The 12361-nt window shown below is 40.9% G+C and overlaps 1 protein-coding gene across 2 annotated transcripts in view; it reads right to left on the bottom strand.

Annotated features, from left to right (window-relative positions):
* Positions 1–11131, bottom strand: part of LOC121585195 (syntaxin-binding protein 1-like) — a 35377-nt gene extending 24246 nt beyond the window's left edge. The window contains exons 1-8 of one of the 2 annotated variants that reach the window (XM_041901618.2): positions 10925–11131; positions 4387–4436; positions 4076–4157; positions 3899–3975; positions 3607–3685; positions 2810–2913; positions 550–698; positions 178–262 (exon numbers count right to left, since the gene is read on the bottom strand). In XM_041901618.2, coding sequence (XP_041757552.1) covers positions 178–262; positions 550–698; positions 2810–2913; positions 3607–3685; positions 3899–3975; positions 4076–4157; positions 4387–4436; positions 10925–10961 — 663 coding nt within the window. In that variant the 5' untranslated portion in view covers positions 10962–11131. The remainder of the gene's footprint in view (positions 1–177; positions 263–549; positions 699–2809; positions 2914–3606; positions 3686–3898; positions 3976–4075; positions 4158–4386; positions 4437–10924) is intronic. The other variant, XM_041901617.1, reaches the window with a different exon arrangement.
* Between the last annotated feature and the right edge of the window lie 1230 nt (positions 11132–12361).

A 12361-nucleotide genomic window follows, 5' to 3' on the forward strand; every position in this document is an offset into this window, starting at 1 on the left:
TACTTGCTTTGATACAGTATTTACATTACAGTAGGTGTACTGTAATATGAGGTACAGAATTGTACTTGCCACCGAGCTGCCTGTAAGATACTGTCAGATTCACAGTAATCCGTTTACAGTGTGTGTTATGTCAGTTAAATCAGTGTGGCTTGTTGGTTGGCTGCACTCCTGTCTCACCTCTCCCATGGTTGGGTCGTCTGCCTTGTAGCCGTCCAGCTTGTCCTGCAGGAGCTGAGCCAGAGTGGCACAGTCTTTGTACTCCCTGAGTCAAGACAACAGAGTAGACAACACACAGGCTGTTAGCTTTCCATCAGACATACAGAAGACTGACTCCTTCTAAAAATCCTCTCAGAGGAGAATGTATAGGCTATGTCTCAATCCACAAGGATGCTACCTTTGGAGGTAGGTAGCTGCCTTTGGATTGAGACATAGCCTATACATTCCACACTGGTCTGTCTGGGACTCAAACGAACCACCAGCCACCACTACAGAAGCCAGTATACATGAAACAGCAGCAGTGATTGATATTGCTGTAGCTCTCTCTCTCACCCTCGGTATCTGATGCCAGGGTATTCCTTCAGGGTGTTGCAGAGAGTGGCGATCTGCTCAGCACAACGCTCCAACATGTTGCGCTTGATGTCAGCCTTGTAGGGGCTGTAGAAGTCCTGGAAGGCATCTGTCTTGTCCAGGGAAAACACCTAGACACACAGATAAATAATCAAATCAATGACATTTATTTTATTTGGCTGTTTTTACATCAGCAGGAACAACGTGCTTTACAGTTACCCGGCCTAAACCCAAAAATGTTGGTCACTTTCCAGAAATCCTGGTTTGAATATTCCCAGAATCAGGGTGGAATAAGCAAGAAATGTGTGAATCCTCTAACCAGGAATTTGGGGGAAATGAACAGAAGTTTGTAACCCTATCCAGAGGGCATGCAGGGCCAGGCATGCAGGTGGCACTGTATTAGTGTGTGAGATAATATAATCCTCTTTGACTGAATTGATGCCCAAATGACTGACAATACAGTACAGTGCTGTAGGATCAGATGAGACATCTTTTATTATTTCCTCCAGCCTTGAGCAAGGCAGTTAACCCCCAACAACAACTGCTCCCTGGGCTCCGGTGACGTGGACGTCAATTAAGGCAGCCCCCCGCACCTCTCTGATTCAGAGAGGTTGAGTTAAATGTGGAAGACACATTTCAGTTGAATGCATTCAGTTGTACAACTGACTAGGTATCCCCCTTTCCTTCCCCTTTTTTTCACTTATGACTGATTTCCCAAATCAAATCAAATCAAGCTTTATTTATATAGCACATTTCAGACACGGAATGCAACGCAATGTGCTTTACAGGATTTTTTGTTAATTTTTATAATGAAAATAAAAGCTGAAATATTTACTACACAACAAACATAAGATAAAAACAAAAGAATAACACAAACTGAACAACTAAAAAGCACCCTAAGGAAAAGCTAAGCAAAATACATATGTCCACAGTTTCGGCCCCCCTCAGGTTCTCTGGCAGGCTATTCCAGAGGCTGAGGGCATAATGACTAAAGGCTGCCGCCATGCCTCTTGGTCCTAGGCTTTGGGATAGTTAAAAGGCCAGTGCCAGAGGACCTGAGGGACCTACTGGGTGCATAACTTCAAAGCAGGTCTGACATGTATTGGGCTGCACAATCGTGGATTGATTTTAAAACCAATAGAATAATCTTAAAATTATTTCTAAAACTCACAGGCAGCCGGTGCAGAGAACTTAAAACCGGTATAATGTGTGCTCTCTGTCTGATCTTGGTCAGTACCCATGCTGCAGCATTCTGTATGTTTTGCAGTTGACCAATGGCTTTCTTGGATAGACCAGACAGGAGAGCATTACAGTAGTCAAGCCTGCTTGTAATAAAAGCATGGATGAGTCTCTCTGTATCAGCCTGAGAGAGAAACGGCCACACTTTGGCAATGTTCCTCAGGTGGTAAAAATCTATTTTGGTCAAATTCCAAATGTGTTATTCGAAAATAACACCTAGGTTTTTTACCTGGTGTTTCATCTTTATTTAAAATGTGCGGCTAGATTCTCTCTCTGTGCTTTGGCTCCAACAATAAGTACCTCGGTCTTGTCTTGATTTAGCTGGAGGAAGTATTTAAGTATTTAAATCACTAATACATCTAATAATTTATCCGTGGAGCTAAAATCCTCTAGTGACACAGAAATGTAGAGTTCTGTATCGTCTGCGTAGCAGTACAATCAATGCTGTGATTTCTGATAACTCTGCCAAATGCCCCATGACATAAGTGACAGTTTATTTCCAAACTGAAACTTCCTATTTCTTTTCAGCCATGGCTCCCTCCATCCACTCTAATTAACCCATTATGTGTGTCAGTCAGGCACAATCCCTGTAGTGTGCAAACAACTTCCCCCTGTCACACAAACCTCCTCCGGCTCCCATTGGCTCCCCGGGCAGCATGTTGATGCATCCGCCAATGAGGTGAGGGATTAGAGACGGACTGGGAGGGAGGGAGGGAGGGAGGCTGGGCGACGTGGCATCCCCACACCCCCCTCCTCTCCTTCTCATCCCCACACCTCCCCCTGTTGGATTAATTCTAGAACAGCAGAGGATTGGAGGCACAGCAAAGCCATGGCCTGGCTAAAGCCTCTCTGCTCTGCTCTGGAACATTCCATCAGGAGAGAGAGGAGAGGAGACAACCCCAGCTCATTTCCTCCTCCTCCTCCTCCTCCTCTCTCTCTCTATGTATCTCTCCCTCTGTCTCTCTATCCCTCGCCAGAAACAGAGGGGCAGATAGGCTCTTACCTGTGACTCATAGGGCAGAAAGGCGATGTGGATCTCAGTCAAGGTCTTCATGGCTTTGGACGCACGGGATTTCGTCAACAGATTGAACAATGTATCTGGGATTGCTGTGAGTGGGGGGGGGGGTTGAGTGAAAAAAAATATGCAAGGAAATTAAAGAAGGGAAAGAATAGGGAAATAGAATAGAAATCAATATGTCCTCTGTAGCTCAGCTGGTAGAGCACGGCGCTTGTAACGCCAAGGTAGTGGGTTCGATCCCCGGGACCACCCATACACAAAAATGTATGCACGCGTGACTGTAAGTCGCTTTGGATAAAAGCGTCTGCTAAATGGCATATTATATTATTATACTCTACACTCTTAGAAAAAAAGGTGCTATCTAGAACCTAAAAGGTTTCTTCGGCTGTCCCCTTAGCAAATCATTTGAAGAATCCTTGTTGGTTCCAGGTAGAACACATTTGGTTCCAAGTAGAACAGTCTTTGGTTCCATGTAGAGGGTTCTACATGGGACCCAAAATGGTTCTACCTGGAACCAAAAAGGGGTTTACCTGGAACCAAAAAGGGTTCTCCTATGGGGACAGCTGAAGAACCCTTTTGGAACCCTTTTTTCTAAAAGTGTACTGTGTAAGGTTGACATTGAGTGTTGGTATGGTGGCAAAGAGGAGTTGCCTGCCGTTACATCTGCTAGTCCGTTCCCAGTAATCCAGGAGAATCAGATATAAAGGCATCATCAGAATTAATATACTGTATACAGTAAGTGATGGTACAAAGTCGTCCCATGTCTCTCCAGTATTACTCACTGTCAGTGAAGAAGACGTGAGCTCCTCTGTATCTGGGCGACCGCGGATCTCTGAAGTCATCTATGAGTGCCTCCACAGTCTGGGTAGGAGAAGGAAAGGGAACATCACGAATCTTATCAAAGAAAGCTGAAGTTTTCTGCTCCTGCGTGTCTCAGATGATAAAGGATGGCGCTTCCAACGCCAGGGCTGTGGGTTCGATTCCAACTGGAGCCAACCATATGTAAATGTATGCTTGTATTACAGTAAATCGCTTTGGATAAACGCATTTACAAAAACTAAATGGTTCCAATACCTCATCATTGGGAGTTATGAGGTAGATGGCCTCCATACTGGGGAGAGGCTCACGCTTCTTGCCGATGTCTTCAACAACTGGACAGGATAGGCGAGAAAAGCACAGTCATTCAGTTAGCCTATGAAGTGACGCTGAACATTGAGCGTGCGTGTGCGACGTTGACGGAGTGGTACTCACTGGTGATGCCCTCTGACATGATATCTGTCATCTTACAGCAGGATGACATCATCCTCATGCTCAGCTTGTCTACTACCAGAACCTGGGGGAGGACAGGGACGACACAGGTCAGAGGTTACATGGGGTCAAGGGGTCACCCTATTCCCTATATAGTGTGCGACTTTCGACTTGGGCTCATAGGGCTCTGGGCAAACGTGGTACACTATATAGGGAATAGGGTGTCATTTGGGCGCAGACAAGCACTATCATGTACTATCACAGACACAGTCATTCATAACTAAGAATGTAATTGATATAGAAGCTGCCCATACCTTCCATTCTCCCTTCTTGTGCACCTTCTTGATGACATCACTCATAATCTCTGTAAATGGAGGAATAATTGATTAGCTCACACTTCAACTTACACATTAAACTGTTCTGTACTGTAGGCTATTTGCCTGTTGTATACAGTATAGTCTCACGAGGCCATCCTTCCAAATCTCGTCTTGTTGACTCAAACTATTGGAACAACTTGAGCGAAGCCTGGGTATCTGAGCATAATGCTTCCAGTAAAAAAGTGCATATTAGATATTTTGGTCTAGTGAATTCTGAGTTTAGGGGGGTGACAGACGGTGTTAGCAGTGAGGGCACAGCCACAGTTGGAATTAAATGGGCTCCGGTGAGGGGTCTGAAGTGGGCAGTCATACCAGTGTAACACTCATTACATCTGTGAGGAGTCTGGGAACCTGGTGCCCCGTTGGAACCATCTGGGAGACAGTTGATGCATCCCAAATGCCAGTCTGTGGTAGTGGAGAAGGGGAAGGATCAGCTTTGAATCTATAGTTAAAAAGATGGCCCATCTATGTACTGGAATGAGTCAGTGAGAGGGACACACAGCAATCACAAGCATAATCTCTTCCAATCCTCTTACGCCACAGAACCGCCAGGATCGCTATTTCTGGGCTCTTTCTGTGCCACAGGATGTGACGTCACAAGGAAACATGTTGACTCACTCACTCACACACACATACACACGTATGCTCGATTTGGCAAGTATCCTAAAAACAATATCCATTACATTCATAAGTGTTATTTGATTTTAAATAAGTACTAAATGAGCAGTAACTACAGTGCCTTCAAAAGGTATTCACACCCCTTGACTTTTTCCACATTTTGTTGTGTTACAGCCTGAATTTAAAATTGATTAAATTGAGATTTTTTACCACTGATCTACACAAAATAACCCACAATGTCAAAGTGGAATTTAGTTTTTAGAAATTTTTACAAATTAATAAAAATGTAAAGCTGAAATGTCTTGAGTCAATAAGTATTCAACCCCTTTGTTATGGCAAGCCTAAATACTTTAATGAGTAGAAATGTGCTTAAAAGGTAACATATTAAGTTGCATAATAATAGTGGTTAACATGATTTTTTTATGATTACCCCATCTCTGTACCCCACACATACAATTATCTGTATCAAGCACAGATTCAACCACAAAGACCAGGGAGGTTTTCCAATGCCTCGCAAAGAAGGGTACCTATTGTTAGATGGGTAAAAAAAAAAAAAAAAGCAGACACTGAATATCCCTTTGAGCATGGTGAAGTTATTAATTACACTATGGATGGTATATCAATACACCCAGTCACTACAAAGATGCAGGCGTCCTTCCTAACTCAGTTGACGGGGAGGAAGAAAACAGCTCAGAGATTTCACCCTGAGGCCAATGGTGACTTTAAAACAGTTACAGAGTTTAATGGCTGTGATAGGAGATAACTGAGGATGGATCAACAACATTGTAGTTACTCCACAATACTAATCTAAATGACAGAGTGAAAAGAAGTAAGTCTGTACAGAATAAAAATATTCAAAATCATGCATCCTGTTTACAATAAGGCACTAAAGTAATTCTGCAAAAAGCATTATGTTTGGGGCAAATCCAACACAACACATCACATATTTTCAAGCATTGTGGTGGCTGCATCATGTTATGGGTCTGCTCATCAATGGCAAGGACTAGGGAGTTTTTTTGGTAGGATGAAAATAAACGGAATAGAGCTAAGCACAGGCAAAATCCAAGAGGAAAACCTGGTTCAGTCTGCTTTCCAACAGACACTGGGAGACAAATTCATCTTTCAGTAGGAACCTAAAACTCAAGGCCAAATATACACTGGAGTTGCTTACCAAGATTACATTGAATGTTCCTGAGTGGCCTAGTTACAGTTTTGACTTAAATTAGCTTGAAAATCTATGGGAAGACTTGAAAATGGCTGTCTAGCAATGATCAACAACCAACTTGACAGAGCTTGAAGAGTTTTAAAAAGAATAATGGGCATATATTGTACAATCCAGGTGTGCAAAGCTCTTACCCAAAAAGACTCACAGCTGTAATCGCTGCCAAAGGTGATTCTGATATGTATTGACTCAGGGGGTTGAATACTTTCTAATCAAGATATATTATTTTTAAATAAAATGTTCTTCCACTTTGACATTACAGAGTATTTTGTGTAGATCGTTGGGGGGAAAAAGGCAAGTCAATCCATTTGAATACCAATTTGTAACACAACAAAATGTGAAAAAAGTCAAGGGGTGTGAATACTTTCTGAAGGCTCTGTATATCCTTCATCCCCAGCTTAAAAATATTGTTACATAGAGCATGGCTCCTAAAAGCCAGAGACAGAGAGAGAAATAGTTGACTGTTGTGTCAGGCTACACTCTTTAACAAAAGGGTTCCAAAAGGGTTCTTTGGCTATCCCCATAGGAGAACCCTTTTTGGTTCCAGGTATAACCTTTTTGGGTTCCAGGTAGAACCCTCTGTGAAAAGGGTTCTACATGGAACCCAAAAACTGTTCTACTTGGAACAAAAAGAGTTCAACATGGAACCAAACATAGTTATTCAAAGGGTGTAGCATAGCATGGCTCTCTGTTTTCCAAATTCATTTTAACATGCATTACCTCCATTGAAAAACAAGACAATGTCACAAATACATAACAATCAATCAACTCAATCATTGTCCACACTGTCCAGTTAACATTTCAGAAATCAAGAACATAAATGTGCCTATATGCTTCATTCAAACACTGTTGTTGTTTTGAATATGGGTTGGGTGAGTTGATAATTGAGGTGACGTGTCTGTCTATCAGTGAATGAGTTCTGTATCCAATTACCCAACTGGATTAGCTAGGGGGAATTGCCCCAATGCCCCATGAAAGAGTCAGTCAGCAACAAAAACTAACAAGCAGCTTTGGGATGGGAGATAATATCTGTGTCTCAAATGGCACCCTATTCCCTATATAGTGCACTACTTTCGACCAAGGCCCAAATGGGCCCATAGGGCTCTGGTAACATTTGTTAACTATATAGGGAATAGGGTGCCATTTGGGACGCAACCACTAAACTCCTCCTGTCTGTCTGAGCCGGACAACCACAACTATTGTGTCTCAGAAGGTAAACAGAAGAGCCAACCCACTGGGCACAAACTGGTTGAATCAACGATGTTTTAACGTAATTTGCCAATGTATTGTGATGCGGAATCTACGTGGAAAATACATTGGATTTGAAAAAAGTAATCAACGTAAATTGTTTTTTTGAGGGTGAAATTTCAACCAGGATTATGTCATCATGGTAACTAAATTTCAACATAGACAAACCTTGTATACAATATGTTGAATTTGTACCTTTAACACAACATCAGATCTTCAACGTTATATCCACTATCAGAAAAAAACCATAGGCTGGATAGCACAATTGGTCTATCCACAGCTACACTTTGGTCTCCCATCTAGGATTTTAACCAAGCCCTGTTTAGTTATGATATTTGTAACTGACTATTACCAGTGTACTATTGTGAGAGTTAAAGAATAACTAAATCAATTCAAACATTATTTAAATTGCATTTCAAGTTTGATTTTATTTTATTTAGTCCTATTCTTTAACTTAGATTTTTTGGGTGAGATGGAGATGTAAAACCAACATATAATTATTAACTAACCCACTGGGAACAAACTGGTTGAATCAACATTGTTTCAATGTAATTTGTCAATGTATTATGATGTGGAATCTACATGGAAAATACATTGGATATGAAAAAAGTAATCAGTAATCAACTTAAACTGTTGGTTTGGCTATTAACCAAGCCCATCCCTGCTTAGCTATGATATTTGTTACTGACTATTATCAATGTGCTATCGTGAGAATGATTGTTGAGAGATCTCCACTTAAAAAATAAATAGATTCACTGTTGCTATCGAAGTCATTGCAAAGGGTAGGTTTAAAGAGCAAATGACCATACTTTATCACTCATATATCATCAATTATGCTATTTAGGCCTATTTAGCAATTGCAAAGTCATCAACAGCTATTGTTTCAATTCAACCCAGATTTCAACTAACAATAGACAATACAATAGGTCTAGGGTTTCAAGCTCTGGTTGATGTCAAATGTAATGATATTTAGTGATATTGAATTGTGTTTGGTTGTAAACACAACCAAATATCAACTTTTGAAGCAGATGTATCTTCTGCTTGGATAGTTCCATCTGTTCCACTGAGTTATTCTGGCTTTAATTCCAGTTTGTCTACAAATGAATAATTTATATGTTGGATTCATGTCTCCATCTCTACCAAAAATCAAAGTTAAAGAATAGGACTAAATCAAATCAAAACTTTTTAAAAGTAAATTTAAAGTTTGATTTGATTTAGTCCTGTTCTTTGACTTTGATTTTTGGTTGAGATGGAGAATTGAATACAACATATACATGACCTAAAGTTAAGGCTATTTTACAACTAATGTAACATTCAACCCTAAAATGAGTAACACATCCATGGCCACATTGAGGTTACTGTAACTATACATTTCTCCTTATGTAATCATATAAAGCATGCATGTTCAAGATAGAATGCATAGGTCTTCGCAGGTCTGTGGAGATTTTCACAATTGCAGTAATAATCTGTGCAGAATTTCAAAAGGCATTGATCACTTGCACCATGCACTTTTAAAGGGGCAATCAGCAGTTGCTACATCCATTTTTGGATTTACAAATTAATTATATGTACCTATTGATTCTTGAAGAATATAACTTATAAATGCCTCATAAGTCTAGTTCAACTGTTGTACCCCTTCAGAACCCAAAATATAAGCTTGTAAACAAACACCATGTAGCCTCAAAACATGGTTAAAACTATCGTTTTGGTATCATGGATGGTCAGTCCTTTTCCATAGCTCTGTCTATGACTGTACGAGAAGATACATTTCTCCAACCCCATTCATCAGCTTTTTACCAAAACAGGGGTGGGGTCAGTGATAGATATTTGGGTGACAACTAAACCAAAAATCTGACATTGTTTTTCCATTGGATTTTGGTTGTGCTTTTAGATGGTTGAAAGCAGTGATAACACATTGGAAATTCAACTAACTTTTCGCTGTCTTTTTGAGTGGGTGACTTCTATATATTTCTAATTTATTCTACAGTATTTGTCATACTCATGGGTATTTATGTCTGTATGACAGTAAAAGCCTTCAGGATTAAGAGCAAAACAACCCAGAAACTTGAAGGGACAGACAGACTGACTGGTCAACAAACTGTGAACACCAATGGTACTCCTTTTGTACACAGTACTACAATGTGTGATTTTCAGGAAGTCCAGCATAGCTAGTAGTTGGTGATGCTGAATGTTACTGGTGGCTGGGTGGAGTCAGGAGACCACAGCTCACTTCACACCAGTGGGACAAACTCTGAATCACCATAGCACCACCCTGTCTCACCTCAATCAAATACAGTGGGTATCTGAGGAGGTATTAAATAGCGGATACCCACGCAATAGCAACACACATTAACCCCAATATCTCTATTCCCCTGTCTACCATAAATAAAAAAGACTTCCAGCCAAACAGTAATGTGTAATGTATTTAAGACTGAAATTGCATTGTGGAATTATGGTTTTCACTTTTTCATGCATGGAAAAGGCCTTGCTTTTTATGTGTGTAATGGGGAAACTAGGTTGTATGCCTTTTCTTGAATTAAAGGCCTTCAACACAGCAGATTGATTTTAAAAGCACACAATACAAAGTAATAGGCCTACACCAGTGGAGGCTGCTGAGGGGAGGTGGCTCATAATAATAATGTCTAGAATGGAGCAAATAGAATGTTATTTGATACCACTCCACTAATTCTGCCCCAGCCATTACCATAAACCCGTCCTCCCCAATTAAGGTGCCACCAACCTCCTGTGGCCTACACGTTTTCATCCACATAAGGAGAGATTTGCCTCTCTCGTGGTGCCTTTAGATAACCGAGTGTGGAGCAGTGTTGTGGTGGATCCATGCAGCAAGGCGCACTGCTCCCTGAAGAGGATGACAGTGGAATAGCTTAATCCGTATGGATTTAGCGCATGTGGATTTACCCGAAACGACAATTCCATGGTGCAACTCACTACAAAACAAATGCCAGTATTGTATAGTGCACATCATTAAAACAGAACATTAAAATACCAACATTTTGCAATATCTAATGAAGCAGAAAGATAGGATAATTGAGAGTGCGGTGGTGCGCCTTTACGCACGATGTGCAATCGTACCGGACGCGAGACGCGCTAGATTTTACTTCCAATAGGTCTACTTCTGGACAAGTTTTTGGCCAAATAATGTATTTAAATTGTGTTTGATATACAAATTGAGATCTAAATAAAATAGTAATTCAAACCAACTAAATAGCCTAAATTAGCCAACATTTATAGAATGTCAAAAATAATGTCAAAAATAAAATAGCCTAGGCCTGCACACAGTACCTGAAAAAATACAAAATAACAATAGTGCATAGACCTACATAACGAAGTGATGGTTGATTGTTAAACAAAAATACATATTCTTACTTTCTCCCACAATGGCTTTTAGTCCGAGGGGTGCCATGGTGATGTCTCTGTTGTGGACGCGTCTCCACCTCCACTTCTCTCCCTCTCAACCCGACCCTACCACCGTTAATACTGTGTAGGACTGTAGGCCGCGGGACAACATCCAAAGTGATTGCAGAGGGACGGTATTGCGTCGAAAATAATCCCTTCCACGCCTCCACTTGTACAACCATGCCGATTTCAACTGTCTGTCATACAATGCCACGGACAACCTACTTCACCCTTTAATAGACATCCACATAGCCCATGTTTGGCTGTTAGCAGTGGTATTATTTATCAAGTGAAATAAAGTTATTGTATTTGTGAACTATTTTAATAGGCTATTAGGGTTAGAATAAATATATCAGTTATGGGCCTAGTAATTTGTATACAACAATTAGGCTATTGTACAACCCTAATAGAAAAAAGTAATGATCAGACCATTGAATTCTTATTTTAACAAACGGTATTTTCACAGCAACTGCAACAGGATAGAACACAATAGACTACATTGGCTACATTATCAATAATACCGACAGATGTCCACGGAGGGGCAGTGATGTCTAAGTAAAAATAAGCTTATTATCCTTACGCCTTGATCACACGTCCAGAGTTTTTTTTGTGCAAATGTTTTTGCGCAAATGTTACGCAACATAATCTGGATATGTGCGCAAAAAAAGTTCAACATTCACCTTCTGCTACCATTTCTGTCAAGCCATACACGCATACAGTTTGACGCATATATTCAATAAATCCAACTGTATGCACCACACAGAACACACTGCAACTGCCTCTGCAACGCAATGCTTCAAGGCAAACGCAACGTTCCATTGGAAATTAATGTACTTCTGGTGTAACAAAATGCAATGACACTGTTGGTGTGATCAAGGTGTCAGGTCTTGTCTTGTGCATACACCAGGGGTAGGCAACCCTGTTCCTGGAGGTCCGCAGGTACTGCAGGATTTTGTTCCAACTAGGCACCACACCTGACCAACTGAGCTAATTGATTAGTTCAGTGATTGCCTAAATTTCACACACCTGGACTTACAGGTTGGTTAAATCAAAAACATGAAGTGCCAGTGTAGCACATGGGGATGTGTGAAACTTACTCCTCACGCCTTGATCACACCTACAGTGTCATTGCGCAAAATGATATGCAGCATCATCTGGATATGTGTGCAACAAAAGTTCAACATTCACCTTCTGCTACCATTTCTGTCAAGCCGTCTACACATACAGTTTGACGCATATGTTGGGTTCGATAAATCCAACATATGCACCAAACAGAATGCACTGCAATTGCCTCTGCAACGCAATGCTGCAAGGCAAACACAGCGTTCCGTTGGAAATCTGTACTTCTGGTGTACCAAAATGCAATGACGATGTCGGTTTGATCGAGGCAACAGCCTGAAGTGTTAC

This window comes from Coregonus clupeaformis, chromosome 16 (assembly GCF_020615455.1).
Source record: "Coregonus clupeaformis isolate EN_2021a chromosome 16, ASM2061545v1, whole genome shotgun sequence".
Lineage (NCBI taxonomy): Eukaryota > Metazoa > Chordata > Actinopteri > Salmoniformes > Salmonidae > Coregonus > Coregonus clupeaformis.